This window comes from Osmerus eperlanus, chromosome 6 (genome assembly GCF_963692335.1).
Source record: "Osmerus eperlanus chromosome 6, fOsmEpe2.1, whole genome shotgun sequence".
NCBI classification, from domain to species: Eukaryota; Metazoa; Chordata; class Actinopteri; order Osmeriformes; family Osmeridae; genus Osmerus; species Osmerus eperlanus.
Window position 1 is genome coordinate 5082239 of NC_085023.1, and position 24464 is coordinate 5106702.

At 45.0% G+C, this 24464-nt stretch overlaps 1 protein-coding gene across 2 annotated transcripts in view; it reads right to left on the reverse strand.

Moving 5' to 3' along the window:
- Window positions 1–24464, reverse strand: part of abcc2 (ATP-binding cassette, sub-family C (CFTR/MRP), member 2) — a 63517-nt gene that overhangs the window by 30702 nt on the left and 8351 nt on the right. The window contains exons 10-23 of one of the 2 annotated variants that reach the window (XM_062463118.1): window positions 24067–24244; window positions 22918–23172; window positions 21781–21846; window positions 21367–21504; window positions 20953–21099; window positions 20768–20852; window positions 20501–20567; window positions 18161–18287; window positions 17271–17447; window positions 14946–15113; window positions 11230–11413; window positions 10454–10589; window positions 902–1004; window positions 569–788 (exon numbers count right to left, since the gene is read on the reverse strand). In XM_062463118.1, the coding sequence (XP_062319102.1) occupies window positions 569–788; window positions 902–1004; window positions 10454–10589; window positions 11230–11413; window positions 14946–15113; window positions 17271–17447; window positions 18161–18287; window positions 20501–20567; window positions 20768–20852; window positions 20953–21099; window positions 21367–21504; window positions 21781–21846; window positions 22918–23172; window positions 24067–24244 (2051 nt within the window). The remainder of the gene's footprint in view (window positions 1–568; window positions 789–901; window positions 1005–10453; window positions 10590–11229; window positions 11414–14945; window positions 15114–17270; window positions 17448–18160; window positions 18288–20500; window positions 20568–20767; window positions 20853–20952; window positions 21100–21366; window positions 21505–21780; window positions 21847–22917; window positions 23173–24066; window positions 24245–24464) is intronic. The other variant, XM_062463119.1, reaches the window with a different exon arrangement.

The window sequence follows — 24464 nt, forward strand, 5'->3', positions numbered from 1 at the left end:
ATTGTTATCCAGTGAAATTTGTGATTTTTAGCAAGGGGGTTTAACACTTTTGCAAGGCACTGTATCCATGTCACATTCTCATTGGGGGCTGAGCCCCCCAAAGGTCTGATCCTAGAAACGCCTCTGGATACTAGCTAGTGGACCATAGCTTGTCAAGGCTGATAGACGCTAGATAGCAAATGGACCAGAGCTTCTCAAGGATTATACTAGTTAGCGGACCAGAGCTTCTCAGGGAACCAATGCTATTTAGCCAACCATAACTTCTCAAGGAGAACAGACGCTAGTTTGCCGACCATAGGTTCTGTGAGGTTGGATGAAATACTGAGGGCTCAAACTAAGAACTCACTCTATTTAAGCAATGTAGATTTTAACCATATCAACCAAGAAACTGTACAGAACGCAATGTTCTATGACACTAGATGCATCTCTTAGATGATAGATTCCAACATATTATAGATCAATTACACCAGAAATGTCAACACAATCAGTCAAACTGAAAATATAACAGCAACTACAGCAAAGCAAGCAAGCATTGATGACAAGAGCAGTGGGTTGAAACCATGGTTACCTTGGGCCACGCCTAGCACTCCGAATATGCCCACTCTGGTGTCCCTCTTCCAGGTGGGGTAGGTCATGTTGAAGTACTCCACCGCATCATTGGTCCAGTGGCTGAGCCACAAGTTCTGGCCGATGAAAGCAATGTTCTGGATGAAGTAGACCAGGAAAACCATGGAGGAGTAGACCCAGCCCATGGCACTCAGGTATTGGATATAGAGTGAGAATTTCACCTGGACAAGAGGGGGAATGGTTATTGTGTGTGGGTGGGTGAGTGAATTAGTAAGTGTGTGTGTGAGTGTGTGTGAGTCTGTGTGTGTGTGTGAGAGACTTGTGTATGACTTACCTGACCAGTTTCCATGGTTTCCTTCTCAATGAGCCTCTGTCCTTTCTTGGTCTCATCAGGGTTTTGGGGTTTCTGTATGGAGCTGTTCTTCCTCAACCTGACACTGTACACACACACACGCGCGCACACACGCAACACACCCACACACCCCCACACAAACACACACACAATTAGAAACACACTCAATAATAATAGAATTATTAACACACACCACAAACACATACCTTTACACACGCCACACACACAATTGAAATTAGTAATGAATCCTTTAAGGACATTTTTGTACAAGTCAATTTTGTAGTACATTTTGAATTTATTGAAATTCTGTCATTCAAGCTAGTGAAAGTAATCCTATCCTTCCTGACACACATCCCTCCTTCCAGTGTTCCCTCTCCTCAGTGCGTGGATGCGGGGAAGGAAGATATGATAGCGATATGACCCAAGATAACGCTAAACCTGCACTCACAGAAATGAATCATGGCATATTTTATAATTAAGTATTTCCATCCATTAGATTTGATTTAAATAGTCATTGTCTCAAAATGTATTCATAAAAATTTCTTAGAATTAGCATAAGTCTATTAATTCTTAAATATATTACATTTACATTTAGTCATTTAGCAGACGCTCTTATCCAGAGCGACTTACAGTAAGTACAGGGACATTCCCCCCGAAGCAAGTAGGGTGAAGTGCCTTGCCCAAGGACACAACGTCATTTGGCACGGATGGGAATCGAACTGGCAACCTTCAGATTACTAGCCCGACTCCCTCAACGCTTAGCCATCTGACTCCACCATATTAAACATAATCAATTAAAACATACTAAAATGTTTTAAATATGGTCAACTGTGAAACAAGCAAGATTCAAGTAGTTAAAAGGTATGAGATTGGTTTACATCATAGAGTTAATATAACTAGAGGAAGCAACTTTTGTCTTCCAAGATGGCGTCCCCATTCATTTCTATGAAAAGTGCTCAGTGGCGCAGTGGGGCAAGCGAGAGTACGAAACTGGACCGCGCCATCTTTCCACTTCCGACTCTTCCGGTCTAGCTTTAAACAGTGGCTCTTTTTTTCCCTAGCTCCGAGACCTCGTGCACGCTTGCAACTAGCTGTACACGTCATACTTTGCGACAACCAGTCGCGAGCATAGATTTATATGGTCGCGAGCGTGTGAGCTAAGGCATTGCAGTGGCAGAATGGGGTACTAGTCCGATAAAAATCAGACATGATGCAAACTTTACGGAAATGTATGCTGTCACTGTATAGTATTCCATTCACTTGTTTTTTAGAAATAGACTATAGGGCTAAATATAGGTCTATTCTAGATGGAACTCATCACATATGTTGTTTTTTTTCTTCGTGATTTGAGTATGATTTCCAACGCATTGTATCGGATTAAATAAACTGTTAACATGAACACTTAGCTCCGTCGTTGTTCTCGCCAGGCAAAGAAAGCTTAATAGTTATCTTTGTAACAGCAATCTTCCATAATGCAGACTTACCATAGCTTACTGTCAACTTTATATTCAAACGAAATGCCACGAAAATCACACTGCCTTCAATTTAACATCAGTGTAGAAATGTGGCTTGTGTTTTATATGTTCAACCTACATTAACCCTAACCCAAACGCCTATTAATGGATATAACGTGATCTAACAAGACTTGGTAATAATGTAATAAATTGAGAAGTGTGTCTAAAATATAATCTACTTTATTGAACGTTCCTTTGAAAGGGGCATATTAACAGAACTATATACACAAGACGTTTCCATCAGATATAAGTGGGGGTGAAACAGAGTCACTGAGGACCTTCATTGTCCCACAAAAGCAGTCTGGCTTTGACACGATCAAAAAAAGAATAATGAGTGTGTTTAACAAAAGCTTCTGAAGGCAAGACTAATATTATTTAAATATATATATATCATTTCCTATTGTGGTTATCAATTAAAGTACTATTAATCTTCGTCTTTGCTCCAGATAGACATGTCAACAATCTATGCTCACATAATATAATATTTGCCATCATGTCATGAACGTTTTTACGAAAAATCAAATCTATTTTAAAATAACGGGAATAAACTATATTAACAACATTTCATGTATGTGTGACAACCATTTGCTAAACTTGCTACAACAGGGCACCAGGTAAATCGGCTATCGGCCAATGTGAACCTTTGTGCTCGTGCCCTGTTAGTATCCGCGAGCACATTTGCAGGCAACTTTTATTGACGTAATCAAATAAATGGGGTGCTAGTTTACTCATTTTGGATTGGTTTCAAACTTAGCAAAAATCAGGAAAAATTATTCTATGAAAAAGCTAGTAGTATGAGCCAGGTTCGAGAATCGAACAAAAATTATTGGGGGAGATAGTTTTGTAAATGTTGACTGGAGTTAATAGAATAAAAACGACCGGAAGAGTCGGAGGTCAAACACGAAATGCAATACCACCTACATCCACCGGGGCCGTTGCTTCAAGCCGAGGGGCGAGGGGTGGGGGCTTGCTTGGTTTACATGCAATTTTCGGGAAGTGAAATTGTTTTGAGGTGGAAATGACGTCAGATTTCGCGCTTTCCCAACCGTTTTTCTTTTCCACCATTTCAACTCAGTTCTGCCTGCCAGGATCGTGACTTTTGCTCTGTAACGGTAAGATATCTGCAGTCATCCAATTTGTCTGCTAGTAATCCGTGTGCGTACTTATGTTTTACTTGTGCAGTTAATACCGTACTACATTATTTTGAATAATCAAATCCAGTAAATCCGTCATGATACCAAACATTTTCGTCTAGTTTTATAGCTAGCTCTAAGTCTCACATGGTCGATGCTAGAACCTTCAGATAGGGTGGCTAATTTTCGGCTGGCGTCAGTAAAATAGGAACATAGAGTATGTTGCCTGAGATAGAGACTCGTAGCAAGTACTGTTCAAATTATATATACAAATGTGTAGGTTTTCCCGACTCCAAATTTAGGATTAACTATTAGCTAACTCAGCTGTGGGTCAGGCGAATATTAAAATTGGAGTGAACTAGTGTTGCACAGTAAACCTGTACTAAAGAGACACTTGCATAGCTTCAGTGTTCTTGTGCATACATAAGAGACAATCCCTGCAAAAGAGCTGCAGTTCCTGTGCAGACAGGAGAACCTAGCTGAAAGCCATCTCTGTAGCACTCCATCCAGTCCAGAACCCGGGGTCCTGAAGTCTCGACTTTTACGATACTCAAACGATGCGATGTTAATATACCTCTCTGATCTAACGAGTCTGGCTAGCTGTCGTGACCTCTCAGGTGGGCTTTGGCTACGATGGAGAGTTGGAGAGATGGTTGTTCTGCTAGGTTCTCCTGTCTGCACAGGAACTGCATCTCTTTTGCAGTGATTGTTAAGGAGCCTAATGAAGAATCATGGTCATAACTAGAGAGGGTACAATTTCTTGGGAAATTGTAGGGTGTGCTTGCTTGCGTCGGTTGCACAGGGGTCCGTTTTTTAATGACATTTTTACAACATTTTTTTTTTTGATATTTCTGTATATTTTATATAAAAATGCATAGGGCCTACTTATTATTTATAAAAATTACATAGATTTAAAAGCATCTTTTTTTTGCTGCTCATTTACAACTCAAAATACGAGTTAAGTGTAGAATGAAATAGATGTCTTCTCATTTCACCTGCAAGAGGCAGCCTCATCGTTGAATCAAAACGAATAAATGTGGCAGACCGGTGTAAAAATTGACCTAATCTCTATGACTTAAACGTCCTTTTAAGTTATTCCCTTCTCGTGATATTTTAAGGAATTTAGCCTACTCATATTGCATTCACTCATGAATAAAGAACCCCCTTTGAAGATTATTGTACGACGTTACCGGCAGTAGAAGATGGAATCGCGATTCAAATAGTACCATCTGCTAACTGAAAGTATGCCCCCAAAAACGTAAATAAGCTTGACATTTATTTAGTGGAAAATCGCTTTCATAAAAAGCTCACTGGTAGCGATCATTGTCAGTAACAACGCCAAGTGCGATATAGCCCTGTGTGGAGAAGCTGCCCCGGTAAATTGTACTACTACGGTACAGTACTAGACTACTGCTGTGTTCGTCTTGGTAGCGATTGCGTTGGTTGAATTTGATTTAACGTTCCGTTGTACGGTTTAGGCTGAAATTAATTATTTTCATGAACAGATTGACAAAGTTTAGGCTGTGGCAATGAAGTTAAGGTTAGTAGTTAGATAGATTTTTGATTTAAGTAAGGGGAGTGCCGAACATGTTCTGTCGCCGTTTGACTTCCTACAGCTGTGTACTGTAATGTTTTTGTAGTGTCTCGCGTAGGCTACAGCGTTTCAGTGAGCAACACTGGTTTGAAACCACAGGTAATGATAATTTCACCCACAAATCGTTTACTTGTAATGTAATGTCATAATAAATCCTACAACGAAAATGTATTTGTGAGGAATGTTTATTTTAACGATTGAAAACAGATGCATCATAGACCACTGTAGTATGTGTTGCCCGGGCAACAGAGGCTAATGTCATGATGCTAATACTTCAGTGACATAGTAGACTGTTTCCGAAAGTAGATGTACTTCCTTAATAAAATCAGCTTATATTGTACATTACACGTCACAATTGTGTGTCATATCACAAAGTAAAATTAGTAAATAGTTATCACCCTGGCCTCTTTGCTTGTGGCGTTTCTGCAGCTGCCTTGCAGTAAAGCAGTTAGCTTAGCTATCTCCCAGAAGTTAACGAGCTGCTAAACTAATGTTCTGCTAGAGGTAGTCACACGTTTTCGTGACGTTAGTAACGTAAGTAGCGTCATTGACTGTGGCTAGCAAGTTAGCCACCGTTAGCTTCACTTTTCGCCACAAAAACTTAATTTCCACTTAAACCATGCAACGGAACGTAAATCCCAATAGAAGCAACTCAATCGCTACCAAGACGAAACTTTTGACACCTAGGTTGTCTATGTAGGCCAAATATTGACTGAGTTTTAGGGGGGCAAAAAGAATAATAAAAATAATAATATATATGTGAGAGAACAAAGGTTGTGCCCTTGCCGAAGGCAAAGCACACCCAATTATGTTGGCCCATGCTACACCCCTTCACCAAGTTTCATACAAATCGGTCTGGTAGTTTTTTTTTATGTGTTCACACACATACAGACCGACATTCAAACACACACACAGGAGAGAAAACATACCTTCTGACCTGCAGCGGTTTTGCCTGGGTAGGAGGTCATAAACAGTGGATTTATTTAAGTTTTTTGTCTATTTTCAGATAAGATAAATTTTATCCTTGCTAAAGGTATAAATTATCACCCTGTTGAATTGTTTACAAGCCAAGTGACAAAATGCTGAACCTATCATTAAAGAATTGCATTCTATGTTCTTTTCACCAGGAAATGGCTGAGACGATTTCCTCAGTGCCATAGAGAGAACGACAGTGGGGATCTATGTCATGAAAGACACTGCCAGCAGTGAACCCTTCTGACGTCAGGATAGTCCTCAAGGGTGTGATGGTGCTTCAAGATCTTGAGAGTGTAGCACTTGCTTCTGCAATGTTGTTTGGGCTCTTTTATGCCTTGAACATAGCCTGGGTGCCAGCCGAACTTAGCCCCGCCCACAAAAAAATTTGGTCAGGAAGTTGGGTCTGGGGTCGCTCGGTTGGGGAAAAACTATGTCCGAACAAGAGCTGTTCGGACCAATCGAATTGTCAGGGCGGGCTTTATACGATGATGGACAGATGATCAACAGAAACGTAATCAACCACGTCACCAAAGAGCGCTTGGGTTGAATTAGTTTTCAACAAACAACATACTACGTTGCTCTAATTGGTTGTAGGTCTATACAATTGAGCGAAGAGGCATTTTTTTCCGAGTTCGGTTGAAACACGCCCGATACTCACAGCCCAACGGAGCGGTATCAGACTCATATTCTGACTAGAATTATGAGTATGACAACGTCAGGCTACCTTGAACATGCAGTACCCTACAAAGCTCCGCTACACGTTAAAGACATTTCAGAAGATCATCATGGAGCTGGATGTGGGTGAACTGTCAAGAAAGGCTCATAGCTGGAAAACAAAGCTATGCCAGTGAAGAGACCTTATCGTTCTCCCCCCCACCCCTTCTTTCCCTTCTGTTCCAGTATGAGTACATTTACATTACATTTACATTTATTCATTTAGCAGACGCTTTTATCCAAAGCGACTTCCAAGAGAAGAGTAGAGAGTAGAGAACATGGTAAGAGTAGAGAACATGGTACATTGCAGACTCTACATTCCAGGACTGAGTGGTGTTGCAGCCTGGTTTTGTTACAACCAGTACAGTGTTTTAGAGTTGTAATTACAGTACAGCTCTAGACAATTAGAATTTTACTATTCCATGTGTGTATATATGTATGGAGTGAACTAGTGTTGCACAGTAAACCTGTACTAAAAAGAGACACTCCTACATAGCTTCAGTGTTCCGGGTTCTGGACTCCATCCAGTCCAGAACCCGGGGTCCTGAAGTCTCGACTTTTACGATACTCAAACAATGCGATGTTAATATACCTCTCTGATCTAACGAGTCTGGCTAGCTGTCGTGACCTCTCAGGTGGGCTTTGGCTACGATGGAGAGTTGGAGAGATGGTTGTTCTGCTAGGTTCTCCTGTCTGCACAGGAACTGCAGCTCTTTTGCAGTGATGTTAAGGAGCCTAATGACGAATCATGGTCATAATTATGTTGGCCCATGCTACAGCCCTTCACCAGATATATATATATATATATGTAGATACATTGTTAAAAAATCTTGGCACATTGTTTTTTTATGGATTTTTTATAGTCTTTAGCAACAGGTCTCCTTAGATTTTCTTTTCTTCATCAAAAATGACTTGAGTAGTGCAATACATTGACATTTAGCAGACACTCTTATCCAGAGTGACTTACAGAAAGTACAGGGACATTCCCCCGAGGCAAGTAGGGTGAAGTGCCTTGCCCAAGGACACAGTCATTTGAGCAGACAACAGTTATGTAGCCTACTATGGAGAGTGCGTCAGATGTTACCTCTGGCCTTGACCACACAACAAACAACTATCAACGCCCAGAACATCAGTTGGGGTGAAGATGCATAAAAATATGTTTAGCCCGAGAATATATCACTGTTATAAGTTATAGCATATTGTGTGTCCTAAATGCTTTTACAGCAGGCTGTTTATCGTAAGCCTGTAAACTCAATAGGTTGGAATGGGCCTGGGTTTTCCTTTAGATTGCAGTGTTTGGTTTAGAAAAGGATGGCTATAGCAATAGTTATGTTTATATGTGTACTTATGCAGTGTTTCCTATCATTTTTTTTAGCAGTTGGGGAAGTTCTGTCCGAACCCCTCACCACCTGCCCATAACAAAGTTCTAACCCTAACCCAAGAATTTGGTTCATTAATCCATTCTGTAGGGATGGGCGAACGATGCCTTGTGAAGCTTTGGTGGTTTCTTCCGGATTGTGCCGGCCCAAAGAGCCGAACTATCGGTGCATTGAAAATGAACAGCGTCATATAGCAGCCGTTTAAACTGGCTGAATGAGGCGTAGTGGTTGTCTCCGACGGTAGACTACCCTACGTTATTTAATATTTTAATTAAGGCTACATGTGTTCATTTTTATCTGATATTAGTGCTCACACATTAAAATGTTGTGATACATCTGAAGGCCGTTAGAATTATATCATTTTCTCACAGTAAAAGTTAAAGAATATCTTCCGAGGTTCCCTGCACTGGGGCGCGAACTCGGGTTACCAGACTCGCATTATCAATACGTTGTCGTACAACGCTTTAATCAGCTACACCACCGAAAAAGCCGTTACCTGTTGATGCGGGTGGACGGACTTTATACGATACGGTTTGTATATAAATTAAACTAGATTACACAGATTTTTTCTTGTTCTTAACATTTGTGATATGTAGGCCTATTGTGAACTGGAGGGACTTTATATTTACTAATTATTATTACTGTTGACAATGTTGAAGAATCATCAACATTTGTTTTCTGGGCACTGTATAGACCTACCTAGTCCTATCATGTTACGTTTCATTTCAATAAATTAACACAACACTCAAGTACACGGATTTATAATTATTACAATACGGATTTGGCTAAATAATAATGACCGATGGAAGAAACTCGAGCGATGCCTGGTGCTGCTTCTCTGGCAATGTGAGATTTGTCTTTAACAAGAAGCGGTGGCTTCGTTCCTTCTATTGCTCTGGTTCAGAAGAGCGGCAAAACTTCGAACCAGTTTGTGACGTTTGAAGCGTTGAACGTCATCTATCACGTGGTTTCGTAATTTGATACAAGCTCCAAAACACTTTTTCGAAACTGTGCGTATTGGTTTTGCGACACAAGCATCGATGCGTCAGTGCCATACGTCCCATCCCTACCATTCTGTAGAATGCATTGTCTTAAGGTTATTGAATGTGTGGCTTTCTGGTAAAGATTGCAATTATTCAAAATGTTTGTTCTGCAAGCTGAAGCCAACGTCCAAAGTATGTATTGACTTTGTGGTATTTAAATAATGAATACATGTAAATAAAAAAGTATTTGCCAAAACTGCCAGTTTTTACTGTAAATGTTACAGTTCACTTTTAAGTATACTGTTAACAGAAGAACATTTCGACCATATTTTTTACAGTAGATTTCAGGCAACCACAGCTGCCAGTTTTTTACCGTAAATGTTATGGGATCTAAAATCCTTAGGCTATTAATAAAAAGTACATGCATCTTATCCATTTTGAATAAATAGGGTTTATCCTGTAAACCTGCCTATAATGCATTTCAAACAAATAGTCTTTATTTACATAAACCTGCTTTTATGCATTTCAAACTAATACATTTTATTACATTGACAAATACAAATCATATTAAGTTTATTAGTTTGTTTAAATTCAAACTATGTAATGTAAATGAATGGAAATTCTATATGCAATTAAATTACATAAATCTAAAAGATTAGGCTTAAATATTTCTGTGAGTGTGACACACACATATTGGCAGCATGCATGGCATGGTATTGCACACAATACTTATTTGTTACTGTATAGTTCTTGTGTGAAACCCCCATACCTACCTACCTACAGTACCTACCTACCTGCAGTACCTACCTGCAGTACCTACCTACCTACCTATCTACCTACCGACCTACCTACCTATGTACAGTACCAGCCTACCTTCCTACCAACAGTAACTACCTACCGTCCTACCTACAGTACATGCCTACCTACCTACCTACCTTCCTTCCCTTCCTACCTACAGTACCTACCTAGCTACCCAACTACCTACAGTACCTACCTACCTACTTACCTACAGTACCTACAGTACCTACCTACCTACCTACAGTACCTACCTACCTACAGTACCTACCTACCTACCTACCTACCTACAGTACCTACTTACCTACAGTACCTACCTAGCTACCCAACTACCTACAGTACCTACCTACCTACAGTACCTACCTACCTACCTACTTACCTACAGTACCTACCTACCTACCTACCTACAGAACCTACCTACCTACACATATGCGCACGCAGACCTACCTGCCGTTGTGCTGACTGCGTCGGATACTGCTCCCCCTCTTCAGGGAGGTGGAGACAACATCCTCCAGAGGAGAGTCAGCCCCAGCCTCGAGTCCCTCCGGCTCCAGCTCCACCTGCTCGGTCTCTGCCTCTGGGGCTGCGCACACACACACACACACACACACATGCACACACACAGAGTTAGACTCGCACACAACCACTAAAGTGTCCACAAAGACCGCGAAGACTAAGACCTAAGACACACACACACCAGGAGGAGTTAGACACACAGCAGGAGTTAGACACACAGCAGGAGTTAGACACACAGCAGCAGGAGTTAGACACACAGCAGCAGGAGTTAGACACACAGCAGCAGGAGTTAGACACACAGCAGCAGGAGTTAGACACACAGCAGCAGGAGTTAGACACACAGCAGCAGGAGTTAGACACACAGCAGCAGGAGTTAGACACACAGCAGCAGGAGTTAGACACACAGCAGGAGTTAGACACACAGCAGCAGGAGTTAGACACACAGCAGCAGGAGTTAGACACACAGCAGCAGGAGTTAGACACACAGCAGCAGGAGTTAGACACACAGCAGCAGGAGTTAGACACACAGCAGCAGGAGTTAGACACACAGCAGCAGGAGTTAGACACACAGCAGCAGGAGTTAGACACACAGCAGCAGGAGTTAGACACACAGCAGGAGTTAGACACACAGCAGGAGTTAGACACACAGCAGGAGGTTAAGACACACACACCAGGAGTTAGACACACAGCAGGAGTTAGACAAATACCTGTGGATGTGGGAGCCTTGCTGCTCTCTTCCTTGGCGTATGTGTCCAGGAAGTCAGCGAAGGCCCCCCTGATAGCCCTCAGGTGGGAGTAGGAGCCCACCTCTGACACCACCCCGTTCACCAGAACCACAATGTCATCCACATAGGGCAGGAAGCTCACGCCGTGTGTCACCAGGATACGGGTCTATACTCACACACACAGACACACACACAGACGCAAAAACACACACATGGGCATCCACACAGGCACACAGACACACACACTCATGCGTGCACAAGCACACACACACACACACAGTCATTGAACAGGTTCAACAAGACAATCAGGAGATCTTGAGGTATAATTTGTGTTAAGGCCCAAATATACTTCACACTAAGTATGTGTACGCAATATGCATAATGGCTGCAGCAGGTGTCCTGTATTCTTCTGGTGCGTATTTTGTGCACGTCTCTCTAGGGCTAACAGTTTTTTTACATTTCTTACATGCATTGGTCAACACGGAGGACCCATTTTTCAAAACTCTTCACAGTCTGCATTACATGTCTCCAAATGTTCAGCTCACTCAAACACTGGAAACTATTCTTACTCTGAAAACAGGGCCGGGGTGGGTAATCGGGAGAATAGGGAGAGTTCCCGGTGGGCCGCTTCACTTTTGGGCCGGTCGAGGATTTTTTTGTTGTTGACATTTGTCACGTTAGTCTATCTTCTCTTAAAGTAGGCTACACACGTTCCGCATTCTGACACCTCAGCCTCTGCATGGGTTGTACCATGTGAGGGAGTTCTCCCAAATAGAGTTGGTTGGGTACATAGCCCGACTTTTCCAAAATGTTTTCCCAGATCGGCTACGGATAGCTAGGACTGGCGGCCCTATACCGTAACGATACACATCAGGGAGGATGGATGGGAGCAGGGCCGGAGTGATGGCATCGCTAGACAAGGTTTTGCCAATTGAAAAACGTGTGTTTATTTTACATAAAGCTCAAAAAATTATTTTGCTGTCAAATAATGGCCAAAATATTTCGCTCGCGCGCTGTGCGCGCTCGCATTAACTGTAGAAGTCCCTATCTTGCATCACATCAAACCCATACGTCCTAGGTTGGGGCAAAGCTCCTAATGTTTACAAGGTCTGGCTTGATTGGCCTGATTAACACTCGGATCGTTAAGCAGTCCCAAAAATGGTATCAATATAAAAAATAATACGATCCCTTTCTGTAATCATGATACCCCCCAGAAAAGTTCACTGCACCCCCAGTCAAAGCAGGCTGCATCCGGCCCTGTTTGGTATACAAAAAAAAGGGCCGGTCTTGGGCCTGAAACTCCCGGGCTGAAAAGTGACCCCACTCCGGCCCTGTCTGAAAGCATACATTGTCTGTGATGCACTTGTGATGTAGCCTGGTTCTGCCCTCCTACGTACTTCCGCTCAATTTTATTTTTGCTTCTGTACATAGGTTTGGCCATGAGGTACGTAAGTCAGATTTTTCAGGTTGATTTTCTACTGGCGAATCAGCGAACAGAGGGAGTGGCTGAGAACGATGACGTTGATGTCTTGCGCAAGTTTGTGTTGTAGTTCCGTAATGGCGGCGGAGAAAGATGCGAGCAAAGCCATTCGGTCCGTTGTGGCAACGCTGCCGAATATCCAACAGCTAAAGCCGGAGCAAGAACAATCCTTGCTGAGTTTTGTTGGTGGCCATGATGTTGTGGCCCCCCTCCCCACGGGGTTCGGGAACAGTTTGATTTTCCAGCTACGGCAGCTAGCTCCGTTACAGTAGTGGTGAAGGAGTTGGCTAAGGCGAACGCTAGCGATAGGTTATGGCAGATCAGAGTGGCTCTGGGCAGATTCAATAGTTTTAAACTTCAACAGAGTACCCGCCTACAAAGAAGTTAACGCTTGTCAATGGAGCGAGGCCAGACTCTCTGTTCAAATGCAATGTACGAGAGTCTGGTTAGGACCAGGCTACTTGTGATGCACCTGTGCTGCAAAACGGTAAACACAGGCGGCAAACAGTAAACACAACTACAACACAGTTGTCATCTGTAAAACACAATGACTCAAAATTGTTCATACTTGTTTCTAATGGTGGTTTGGGACAATGTCAGCTTTCACCGTGGTGTCCGTATATACAATATTTCAACATCAACCAGCAATCTTTACTGTAAATGTTTGCCTTCCACCATACAGCCCTTTTCTCAACACAATTGAGTTTTTCTCTGCGTGGCGGTGGAAAGTCTATGACAAAACCCATATACCAAGGGAAATCTCCTACAGGCAATGGAATTGGCCACAGGCGTCTTTTCAAGGCTGGATCCAGCACACCAGAGGATTTTTACCCTATTTTCCTTGTTCTTTGTTGACAGTACTAAGTTGTGATGGTTACTGTAATATTTTCTTTATTGCTAAATGCATTTACTGTGTATACATAAACAAATGTGTCTTTACATGCCCTAGATGCTGTGTTCTCCATCTTTTTGTGTTGTGTCTAATGATTGCTCCATAGTGTTTATATATTGATTTGCTGTGTTTATGATCTGAGAGCATTGTTTGATTTTGAGCACAGGTTAAATGGTTTAGGGGCGAGTGTTTGATTTTGCCAGAAGAGTCAGAGGTTTCGTAGTTTGGAAGATTTGGTTTTGTGTTTTACAGTTTTGAGAAAATGGATGACAGTTTCAAGAAATGTGTTTTAACAATTGTGAAAAACTGTAATTCTTTTTCACTTTGAGTTCCGAAGTCTCCAATAAGAAATGTTGCACTTTGCTTTAGAATGTTTTGTACATTTTTTGTGTACAAAAAGTGGAAAAAAAAACAAACAATGATAATGCAATTGCAATAGTAAGTACTAAAAATAAAATGTACAGTGTAATCACTCATGCTGCACAGTACTGTGAGGGTCCTAGTTCTCCCTCTCTCCTGCATTTGGTCATAATTGTGGTCCCTATCTCGTCAGAGACCATCACTCTTCCTCTTCCTTGTCCTCCACGCATTCTCCCTCTCCCTTCCTCTCTTCTTTATCCACCAACACTTGTCTTCCTTGATCCATTTTTCTAAACTGTAAATTCCACTGTACATTCCAAAGCCGTCCCCTTTTGTTGGTTTGGTTACGAGACAAAAAACTGCTGAAATTGCAATCAGCTGTGTTTGAATGATTAGCTTAAATATTCTTCTAAGAATTTCAATATATTTCAATCTGGTTACTGCAAAAAAGCAAGACATATGCCATGATTTGGCTTTGAATGTGTTTTTAACAGTTTTGGAAACTGTGTTTGCGTTTGAAAAATGTGCTGCAAATAAATTGAGATTCGCAGTTGGTGGATTAGAAATGAGCAGAGTTTATGGATTTTGGAGAATGTGGTCATTGAATGCATTTTGGGTGTAAGCAATAAAAAATATTCCCAGTTTGGTCCACGCACACTTCTGTTTTGCTGAGTGTGTGAAGAGTTTTGACAGCGTAATTTAAGCATTGACCAATCCAGGTGAGCAATTTTTTTAAATATTCGCAACGTGCAATACCATCGTGGGGCAGTATAGCAAATATCCTCTGACGTTCTGCAAGATGACAACAGGAAACAGTGCAGAAGTAGTAGTACACAACGGAGGTTGATTGATCGTACCAAACTGGAGCATACCGAGGTCTCCTCATCTACTCTGTGTGTGTGTGCGCGTGTGTACGTGTGTGCGCTTGCGTGTGTGTGCGCGGGCATGCTTGTGTGTGACACTGACCTTGTCGCGGAGCAGTCCGTTGGGTCCTAGCACCTGCTCAAACAGGTGCTTCCCGACATGGGAGTCCACAGCAGAGAGAGGGTCGTCCAGCAGGTACACATCAGCCTGGCTGTAGGCCGCCCTTGCCAGGCTCACGCGCTGCTTCTGGCCCCCAGACAGGTTGATACCCTGGAGGAGAAACACCAGGGTAAAGGGTTAGACCAGGGGAGAGATGGGGGGGCACCATGGGAAGACCAGGGGGAGATGTGAAGGAAAGTTTGGGTTTCAATCCAAGAACCTCTCAATCAGTCACTTTATCATAATATTCAGTGTTTATCAGAGAGGATGTGCTCTGTGGTTGTGTTAGGGGCATTGGCACTGACTATTACAATTGTTTCATTAGAACTCATCTAAAGTGATTATATTCAGCTGAATTTAGTAATGAAATCTGTCCATCTAACCATTATCAGATGACGATACAAGTTTGACCCAGACTGTGGAGGGAGCACGGTGGGGAGAATAGAGTATTTTAGAATTGAGTATAACCCTAACCTTATGACCTAACCTATTTACCATTCGATCTACGTTCCTACCCTCACCTATGGTCACGAACTGTGGGTAGTGACCGAAAGAACGAGATCGCGAATACAAGCGGCCGAAATGAGTTTTCTCCGCAGGGTGTCCGGGCTCTCCCTTAGAGATAGGGTGAGAAGCTCGGTCATCCGGGAGGGGCTCAGAGTAGAACCGCTGCTCCTCCGCGTCGAGAGGGGCCAGTTGAGGTGGCTCGGGCATCTGATAAGGATGCCTCCTGGACGCCTCCCTGGTGAGGTGTTCTGGGCACGTCCCACTGGGAAGAGGCCCCGGGGAAGACCCAGGACACGCTGGAGGGACTATGTCTCTCGGCTGGCCTGGGAACGCCTCGGGGTCCCCCAGGAAGAGCTGGTGGAAGTGGCCGGGGAGAGGGAAGTCTGGGCCTCCCTGCTTAGGTTGCTGCCCCCGCGACCCGATCCCCGGAAAAGCGGCAGATGATGGATGAATGGAACCTTATGACACATCCTCTTTCTGTTATTAAACTACGTTGGTATTTAAATTAGCTGAATTGATTGGAATGATCTGTGTTATCTGTGTGTGTAAGTGTGTGTGTTCCAAGTCTTGCAGTGAGTGTGTGTTTCTTATGTGTGTGTGTGTGAGTTTCTCTCTCTCTTTGAGCTCCCGGGGGCGGTTCAGCGAAAAAAGGAGGCGTGTTCCGGCGCAAACGTTCCCTGGTGCTATTTTGCAGTTTCAGAAAAACAATTCCGCCACTGACCAGGACAAACGTAGTCTAAAGTCAATGGCGCGTTATTCAGATGCTATTTTAAGGGCGCAAGCTTGGTCCGTGCGCACTGCTGGCGAGGCCAGGGTCTTCTTTCTGCGAAGCTACGTTACATTGTTTTGATTTATGGCGTGTTACATTTCTTCAATGATTAAAAAAATATTTTCATGAGAAATCTGTATGTATGCTAAAATCTAATTTGGGTGGGTTTCTTCTCCCATCTCCATCAGAATCAGAATTCGGTTTATTCGCCATGTAGCCTATGTTACACAAACACGGAATTTACTGTGGCAGGAAGGTGCAAACAATAAACATATACGGGTCTTAAATTAAGTTAAAAAAAAAATATAATAGTTAAACTAATTCTAAGAACTAAACCAATTAAAAATATAACAATTTAAAAAATAAATTAAAAAAAGGAATAAGAATTTGAATGAGCAGCATGAGCGGTCAATTTAGTGCAATGAGAAAACTGCTCTGCCTTTCCCATACAATGTCACTTCTCTATCTGTTACGGCCCTGACTAGAACGTCGGTGTCCTCGGCTGTGAACCGCTCCTGTCGTGCGCCTGGCAAATCCGCCGTTATAATAGCAATCCGCCATGGAACAAGCGCTGCTCTTAAAGGGAATGTGAGATGACCTTCTGATTGGTTTATTGCACGTTACGCCCAAACCAGACCCATTAGTAATGTAGCTACTTCGGACCTACCGATTTTAGATTTGCGCCAGGCGCAAAGTCATTTATCCCGCCGGCAAAATAGCAACCGATCCAGAGTCCCGCCCACAAAGTTTCTTGCGCTTTGCGTTTTGATACTTGCGTTTCAGATCGTTAAAATAGGGCCCTGTGTGTGTGCACCTTCATGTGCATGTGTGCATGTGTTTGTGTGTGTAGTGCATTTTACTTCTCTGGGACGAAGTTGCCCCGAGGCACATACTTCTAACAAGATACTCTAACAAGTATAGTGTATCTAAAAATCTTTTGGGTTTCTCATTCCAGCCCTTCCCCAGCAGAGCCCCAAGCTGTTTTCTCCCACCTTCTCCCCGATCTCGGTGAGGTCTCCCCCAGGCAGAAGCTGCAGGTCGGGGGCCAGGGCGCAGGCCTCCACCGTCCTCTGGAAGCGCTTCTCCTCCACCGGAGACCCAAACAGGATGTTGTCCCTCACCGTGGCGTTCTGGATCCAGGCCTGCTGGGGCACGTAGGCTACCGAGCCCTGGAGGAGGGAGGGGGGGAGGGAGGGAGGGGAGACATGGAGGGGGAGAGAGATGGGGGGAGAAGGGATGGATGGAGAGGAAGGCAAGGTCGAAAAATTTGGAGGCAATCAGGGATGTGGGGAGAAAGGAAGAGGAGAGGGGGGAGGTCGAGATGATAGAACGAGGGATGGAGGGAAAAAAAGGAGAGAGGGAACGATGGGGGCAAGTAAAAGAGAGGTCAAGGGGAGGGATCTTGTTTTCCAGTGCAATCAGACGTGAGTCAAATGAACACTTTCGCCTTCCCAAAACATGCCGTATTCTAGGAAGGCAGAAGACGAAAGACATCTACAGTATCAAAATTCAGCAACACCTTACATTGATTCTTTTACTCCAGGTGTTTTTTTCAATGTTTTCTTATAGTTGCCTAAGCAACACGGTTCCATATCTTGAGGTCAGGAAGACCTCAAGCAAGCTCAAAGCTCTCGTGATTGTCTCCCTGCTGTGTGTTTGGGCTGTACAGCTTCTGGCCTGTGGGTCTAATTTAAGTGGCCTTGCTTCTGTTTGGTGCAGTCACTCAAACAAAAGGCTTGCCCACGTTCACTCAATCTTCAATCTTTCAACCTGACCCACTTGAATTAACCAGCACAGTGGAACGACCATGAGCAGTTGTACTGTCGCTCTTGTGGCCATCGACTGCTGTCTAGTTAGGGCGCCAACCCTTAAGACTCCATACCTGGATGTTGACAAAGCCTTTGATGCTGTGCATCTCCCCTAGCAACGCTGACATCAGTGAGGACTTTCCGGAACCCACTGCCCCCACCACAGCCACCAGGCGGCCCGGTTTGATCTCCAGTGACACACTGGAAACACAAACACACACATCACACACGTGTGCGCAAACAGGTAAGTGTACGCATGCACACACGCACATACAGGCACACATACAAGCATACGCGCCACACACATGAAGATGAAATATTCCGAACACATTTGCAGATACTGTGGCAACCCGGGAGCCAGGGGATGCCACAAGACTCCGGGACACGGACTCCGGGCCCGGTTTAGCCACGACCAGCTCCTCAGTCAGCCAATGAGGGACACAGCTACAGCTGCACCTTGTTGGATGATTGAGAAGCACCACCAGATAAAGGCAGCCCTGTCAAAGACCCAGGGGGAGAGGAAAGGGGAGAGGTAACCCATATAAGAGCCTGAGCCAGCTGAGACCTCTGGATTTGAGTTTCCAGACATAGAGCTGACCCCAGACCCTGGAGTACAGAGGAAGCCCATGTCGGAGGGAAGGTGTTTTTACATTTACATTTAGTCATTTAGCAAACGCTCTTATCCAGAGCGACTTACAGTACGTACAGGGACATTCCCCCCGAGGCAAGTAGAGTGAAGTGCCTTGCCCAAGGACACAACGTCATTTGGAATGGCCGGGAATCGAACTGGAAACCTTCAGATTACTAGCCCGACTCCCTAACCGCTCAGCCACCTGACTCCCGTTTTTGACAACATTTCTTGTGCGCTTGTAAGGTTTTGTTCAATAAAGGCCCTTTCATGGGCTTCCCCTGACCCTGGTTGTGTGTTCCCCTGTGTAGTGCGAGGTCAAACCCCACGGGCCGCTCCTTGGCTGCCACAATACACCATACTGCACACACACACGACCCAGACACACACAGACACGCACACAGACACACACAGACACAAATAGGGATGCGTATTGATAAGATTTTAACGATTCCGACTCCTTATCAATTCCTGCTTATCGATTCGATTCCTTATCGATTCTCTTATCGATGTTCCCCTCTACAGCCATAGGTCTGTGCGTCCTGCACCCCCCCCCCCCCCCCCCCACACACACACACACACTCGTTCTAAACAAATTTCTCAAACTGGCTTTGACAGGCTCTGAAATGAGCTAATACCTACCACCTAGGCCTCTGTTTTCAAAACAAAATCTAGTCGGAGATAGAAACTTTCAGTTTCCTTGTGTTCAAGCTTCTATTACTCAACACCAGTAGGACTTACAGGGGTCCTAACAACAGGGGAAATAACTTCAGTGTCACCTTTCAAAAGAGACCATTTACATGCATGTACTCCAAATGGTTCAACAACAGCTTTCAATGTACTTTGGGTATGTTGATTAGGCGTTTTCAGGCACATATAACAGGACTATTAAAAGGTTAAACAATTAAAATGCTAAGTTTAATAATGGATTAAAAATCGATATGCTCAGTTTAATAATGCGACGCGCGAACGTTTGCTGATAACACACGCCGCCCCGATAACGTGAAATGATCGATAAGATCAATACTAATGGGAGACGAATGGTGGAGCTAAAATGTAAGCTTCAAACGACGGGACAGAAGATAACTAGATCGACCACACACAATAAAGGCAAATTGCTTCACACAGTAACAAGTGGTTGTGATCACTTTTGATCAGTTTAGCTAGAGCTAAACTGCTTAAATGGCTACTAACCTAATTGCGAACGTTAGCTGCGCTGTTGCATGCATCGAACACATGACATTCCAGTAACTTCATTCCATGCTGTGTGTTCAAATGCTTCTTCATATTTGTAGTATTTCCTCCCTTCGACGAAATAGATTTTTTACCCGCTTTACAAGTGGCGTTGTTGTCATTTTGTGTGTGAAATACAACCAAACTTTAGAACGCTTCTTCCTAGTTGCCATGTTTGCTGCAGTCTGTCTATGCGCGAACTTTTATAGTTTATTCAGACAGACGTTCGCGTGTCCCATTATTAAACTGAGCATATCGATTTTTAATCCATTATTAAACTTAGCATTTTCATTGTTTAACGGCACAGAGAATCGTTAACAGAATCGTTAAGGAATTTTGCTAACGATTCCAAGGAATCGATTCACTGGGAACCGGTTCTAAACAAGAACCGGTTTTCGATACCCATCCCTAGACATGAAGGTGCACACACCACACACAAAGATCACATCTTCTACATGTATACATACACTGGAAATATGTGCATCAAGGTGACTTCTTCCCAGAAGAGAACTGCCGCACACACACATGAAGGCACACACATACACACACTTACCTCTTGAGAATAGGCTCAGAATCTCTCTCCCAGGCAAAGGTGCCATCACACACACTCACGGCTGTGTCTATGGAATACACACACATACACATACACACAGGCTCCATCACTATCTGCAGTCTGAAGCGTGATATATCAGCTTTAATAGGTTTCTTTTATACTTCTATAGGCTTGTAATGCAATGTGTAGAAGCCAAGCCATATATTGAAAACAGGGCTGATCCAGGTTAGCAGGCAGGAGTGCTGACTGGCAGAATGGATGACCTACTGAAACTGGGGTCATGGCGGACGATGTTCATATCCAGGTCGTCTCCTCCCAGAAACTTCTCAAGACGTTGCTTAGACACCGTTGTCTGGACACGGGATCAGGACAAGGGGTTTACCGTGTGTTTTTCTACGAACCATTGCAAAAATGAGCATGTGTGTGTGTGCGCGGTGTGTGTTTGCACACACCTGCACCATTGCGGCAATGAGCATGGGCAGCATGGCGAGAGGAAAGCGCAGGATGTTGAAGAGAGAGATGGAGGTGAAGGCTTTCCCAGCATCCAGAACATTCTCTGAGCTCACCCCAACGAATGTAGCAAACGTTGCGAGGGACACCTGGACACAGGAACAGGTTAGAAGGGATCTCTCTCTACCCCTCTCTCTCTACCTCTCTCTTTGTCTCTATCATTCTCTGTCTCTAATCCTCCCACTCGCTCTCATTTTCTTTCTCCCACCCTCTCTATCAGTCTCTTTCTCTATCAATGTTTATCTGTACCAATCTCTCTGTCTCTCTCTCCTTCTGTTTCATTTTCTCCCTCTCATTCTCCGTGTTTGTCTCTCTCTCTGTCCGTTCCTCCCCCCTTCCCCACCCTGAGGACTCACCAGGGCGGGAGCGCAGGAGAAGATGAAGGTGGAGACCGAGGAGAGGTAGGCAAACTTCTTCATGACTTGCAGCTCCTGTTCTCGGATCCCCTCCACCTGGCTCTGGAAAGAGGGCTCCCACGCATACAGCTTCAGAATCTACAAACAGGGCAGGAGACCGAAAGAGAGAGGAGAGAGAGAGATTTGTCAGGGAGCCCAGGGTGTTACATCAGCACAGAAGGGCACCTGTTCCGTTTGATGTCTGTTACGAGCTCGGAAGGACCTACAGACCCCCACATCAACCGCTCCCCCCCTCCCTCATTCTCCCTCAACCCCCTAGTCATACAGCCAGACCCCCCCCCCCCCCCCCCATAAGTAAGGTATATTCCACATGAACACATGAATACAAAACAATCTTGATGAAGGAAAGCCTACCTTGATGCCATTGAGGATCTCATTCATGATCTTCATACGTTTATCTTTAAACTTCATGTTCTCAATCTGCCACCATAGAGACAGAAAATCAACAGTCAGCTTTTAAACAGTCCTTATGCTGAATGCAACTGGAGATAGATGTGCAAACGGGATGGACTCAAGATTGACAGGGTGAGACAATGAGACTGTGAGATGAGATCATAAATCGCCATTGTTTGGTCACTTCTTTGAGAGCTTTGAATGCTCAGTAGACATTTTATAGAGCCTGGATGTTTAACTAACTAAACGACACTAAACACGTCTACATTTCTGTGTACAGTAAATGGTATCCTCTGGCATACGTGCTAAACCTGTCTGCAATGCAAGCATATGTTGAAAAAACACTGTGTATGTAACAATTTTCAAAACACAAATGTCATAAAGAATCACTAATGTAGTTCTGGATACACATTAAAGCAGGGAATTAGGCATAGATATTATTATTACTAGCACAGGTACGTGTATACTTATATTTAGTTTGTCTAATTGTGTATATTATTATTTTGGGCTGTTCTATATATGATGGATGCCTGCAGAACCTGAAAAACAACTGTTTTATTGTTAATATAAATTGTATGGTACCATGCTTTCCAAACAAATCAATAAAAAATGTCAATAAAAAAATCACCAATGTGCCATGTAGTAGACCATGCCAAAACTCGTCTCACCCACAATTTTGTTCCATGTATATACCTGGACAAACCTGGACAACCTTTCACTCCAGGCCTTCCCCTCCATCCCTCCCACCCCTCCATCCCTCTCTCCTTCCCTCCCACCCCTCCATCCCTCTCTCCTTCCCTCCCACCCCTCCATCCCTCTCTCCTTCCCTCCCACCCCTCCATCCTTCTCTCTTCTCTCTCTTCATGCAAGATGATGACTAAACACATTTCAGTTGTTGGTGTGGTGTTCTATTTTCCTCCCTCCTTTCCTTCTCATCTTTCTCCAACCCTACCTTCCTCTCTCTTCCTGCCTCCCTCAAAACCTTCCTTTCTCCTCACCTCCTTCCATCCATCCCTCCCTCTCTTTCTCCCTCCATCTTTTTGTAAAACTGTCCCTCCCTCCCTCGTGTGTCTGTCTCCTCGTGTTGACAAGCCGTACCTGGAAGTTTCTGGACTTGGAGGCCAGCAGGCCGTTAATGGGGACCATGAGCACCATGACGGCCAGGCCGGCGAGCACCGAGGGGCCCAGCTCCAGCCACAGGAAGCCGATGGCGAGGGCGATCTGCAGGGGGCACGACCACAGCAGGTGGATGAAGTTGGTGACGTCGTTGAAGCGCTGCGCGTCGGCGGACATGAGGTTCACCGTCTCGCCGACCGTCGACTCCTTGCGGACGTCGTTGGACACCACCAGCGCCTGTGGGGGAGGGCAGGGGAGGAGGGCGGGGGGAGGAGGGCGGGGGGAGGAGGGCGGGGAGGAGGGGAGGGCGGGGGAGGAGGGCGGGGGGAGGAGGGGAGGGTGGGGGAGGAGGGCGGGGAAGAGGGGAGGGCGGGGGAGGAAGGGAGGGCGGGGGGAGGAGGGGAGGGCGGGGGAGGAGGGGAGGGCGGGGGAGGAGGGGAGGGCGGGGGAGGAGGGCGGGGGGAGGAGGGGAGGGCGGGGGAGGAGGGCGGGGAAGAGGGGAGGGCGGGGGAGGAAGGGAGGGCGGGGGAGGGCGGGGGAGGAGGGGAGGGCGGGGGAGGGCGGGGGAGGAGGGGAGGGCGGGGGGAGGAGGGGAGGGCGGGGGAGGGCGGGGGAGGAGGGGAGGGCGGGGGAGGAGGGGAGGGCGGGGCGGGGAGAGCGGGGGAGGGCGGGGGAGGAGGGGAGGGCGGGGGGAGGAGGGGAGGGCGGGGGAGGGCGGGGGAGGAGGGGAGGGCGGGGGAGGAGGGGAGGGCGGGGGAAGAGGAGAGGGCGGGGGAGGAGGGGAGGGTGGGGGAGGAGGGGGTTGAGGTAGAGGTGGTTGAGGAGGAGAGAGACGGAGAGAGAAAAAATAAGAAAACAGAGAGTTGAGTGAAGACAGGGAGGGTAAGAGAAAGGAGAGAGAGATTAAGTGTTCAATTGCACTTCCAGGTAATAACATATTTTTTTCTCAGAGTTAAACCTTGGTAGGAAAACATCAACCAGTGAGTGAAATATGATGCACCAACCTCAAACCCACACACACACATTGTATGTTTTTGTGCGTATGGGGTTGTGGTGTGTGTTTGTGAGTGTGCGCTGTGTGCGTGTGTGTGAGTGCTGTAAGTGTGTGGAGCCGTGCCTTGCACAGCGTACCTTCTTGTACACGGCGGCCATGATGGCGGTCCGCACTTGCATGCCGAGCACGAAGCAACGTTGGAAGTACTGCTGAAGCAACAGAGACTGCAGGATAGCCACCAGAAGCAGGGCCACCGCATACAGATACCCCTGCCAGGCATAGATGGATGTGTCCTGAGTGAAGGAGATCATCAGTCTGGAACAAACCACAACAGAAGTTAGGGGAGGGGGACTAAATATGCTACATTTACATTTTACATTTACATTTAGTCATTTAGCAGACACTCTTATCCAGAGCGACTTACAGTGAGTACAGGGACAGTCCCCCGAGGCAAGTAGGATGAAGTGCCTTGCCCAAGGACACAACGTCAGTTGGCATGACCAGGAATCGAACTGGCAACCTTCGGATTACCAGC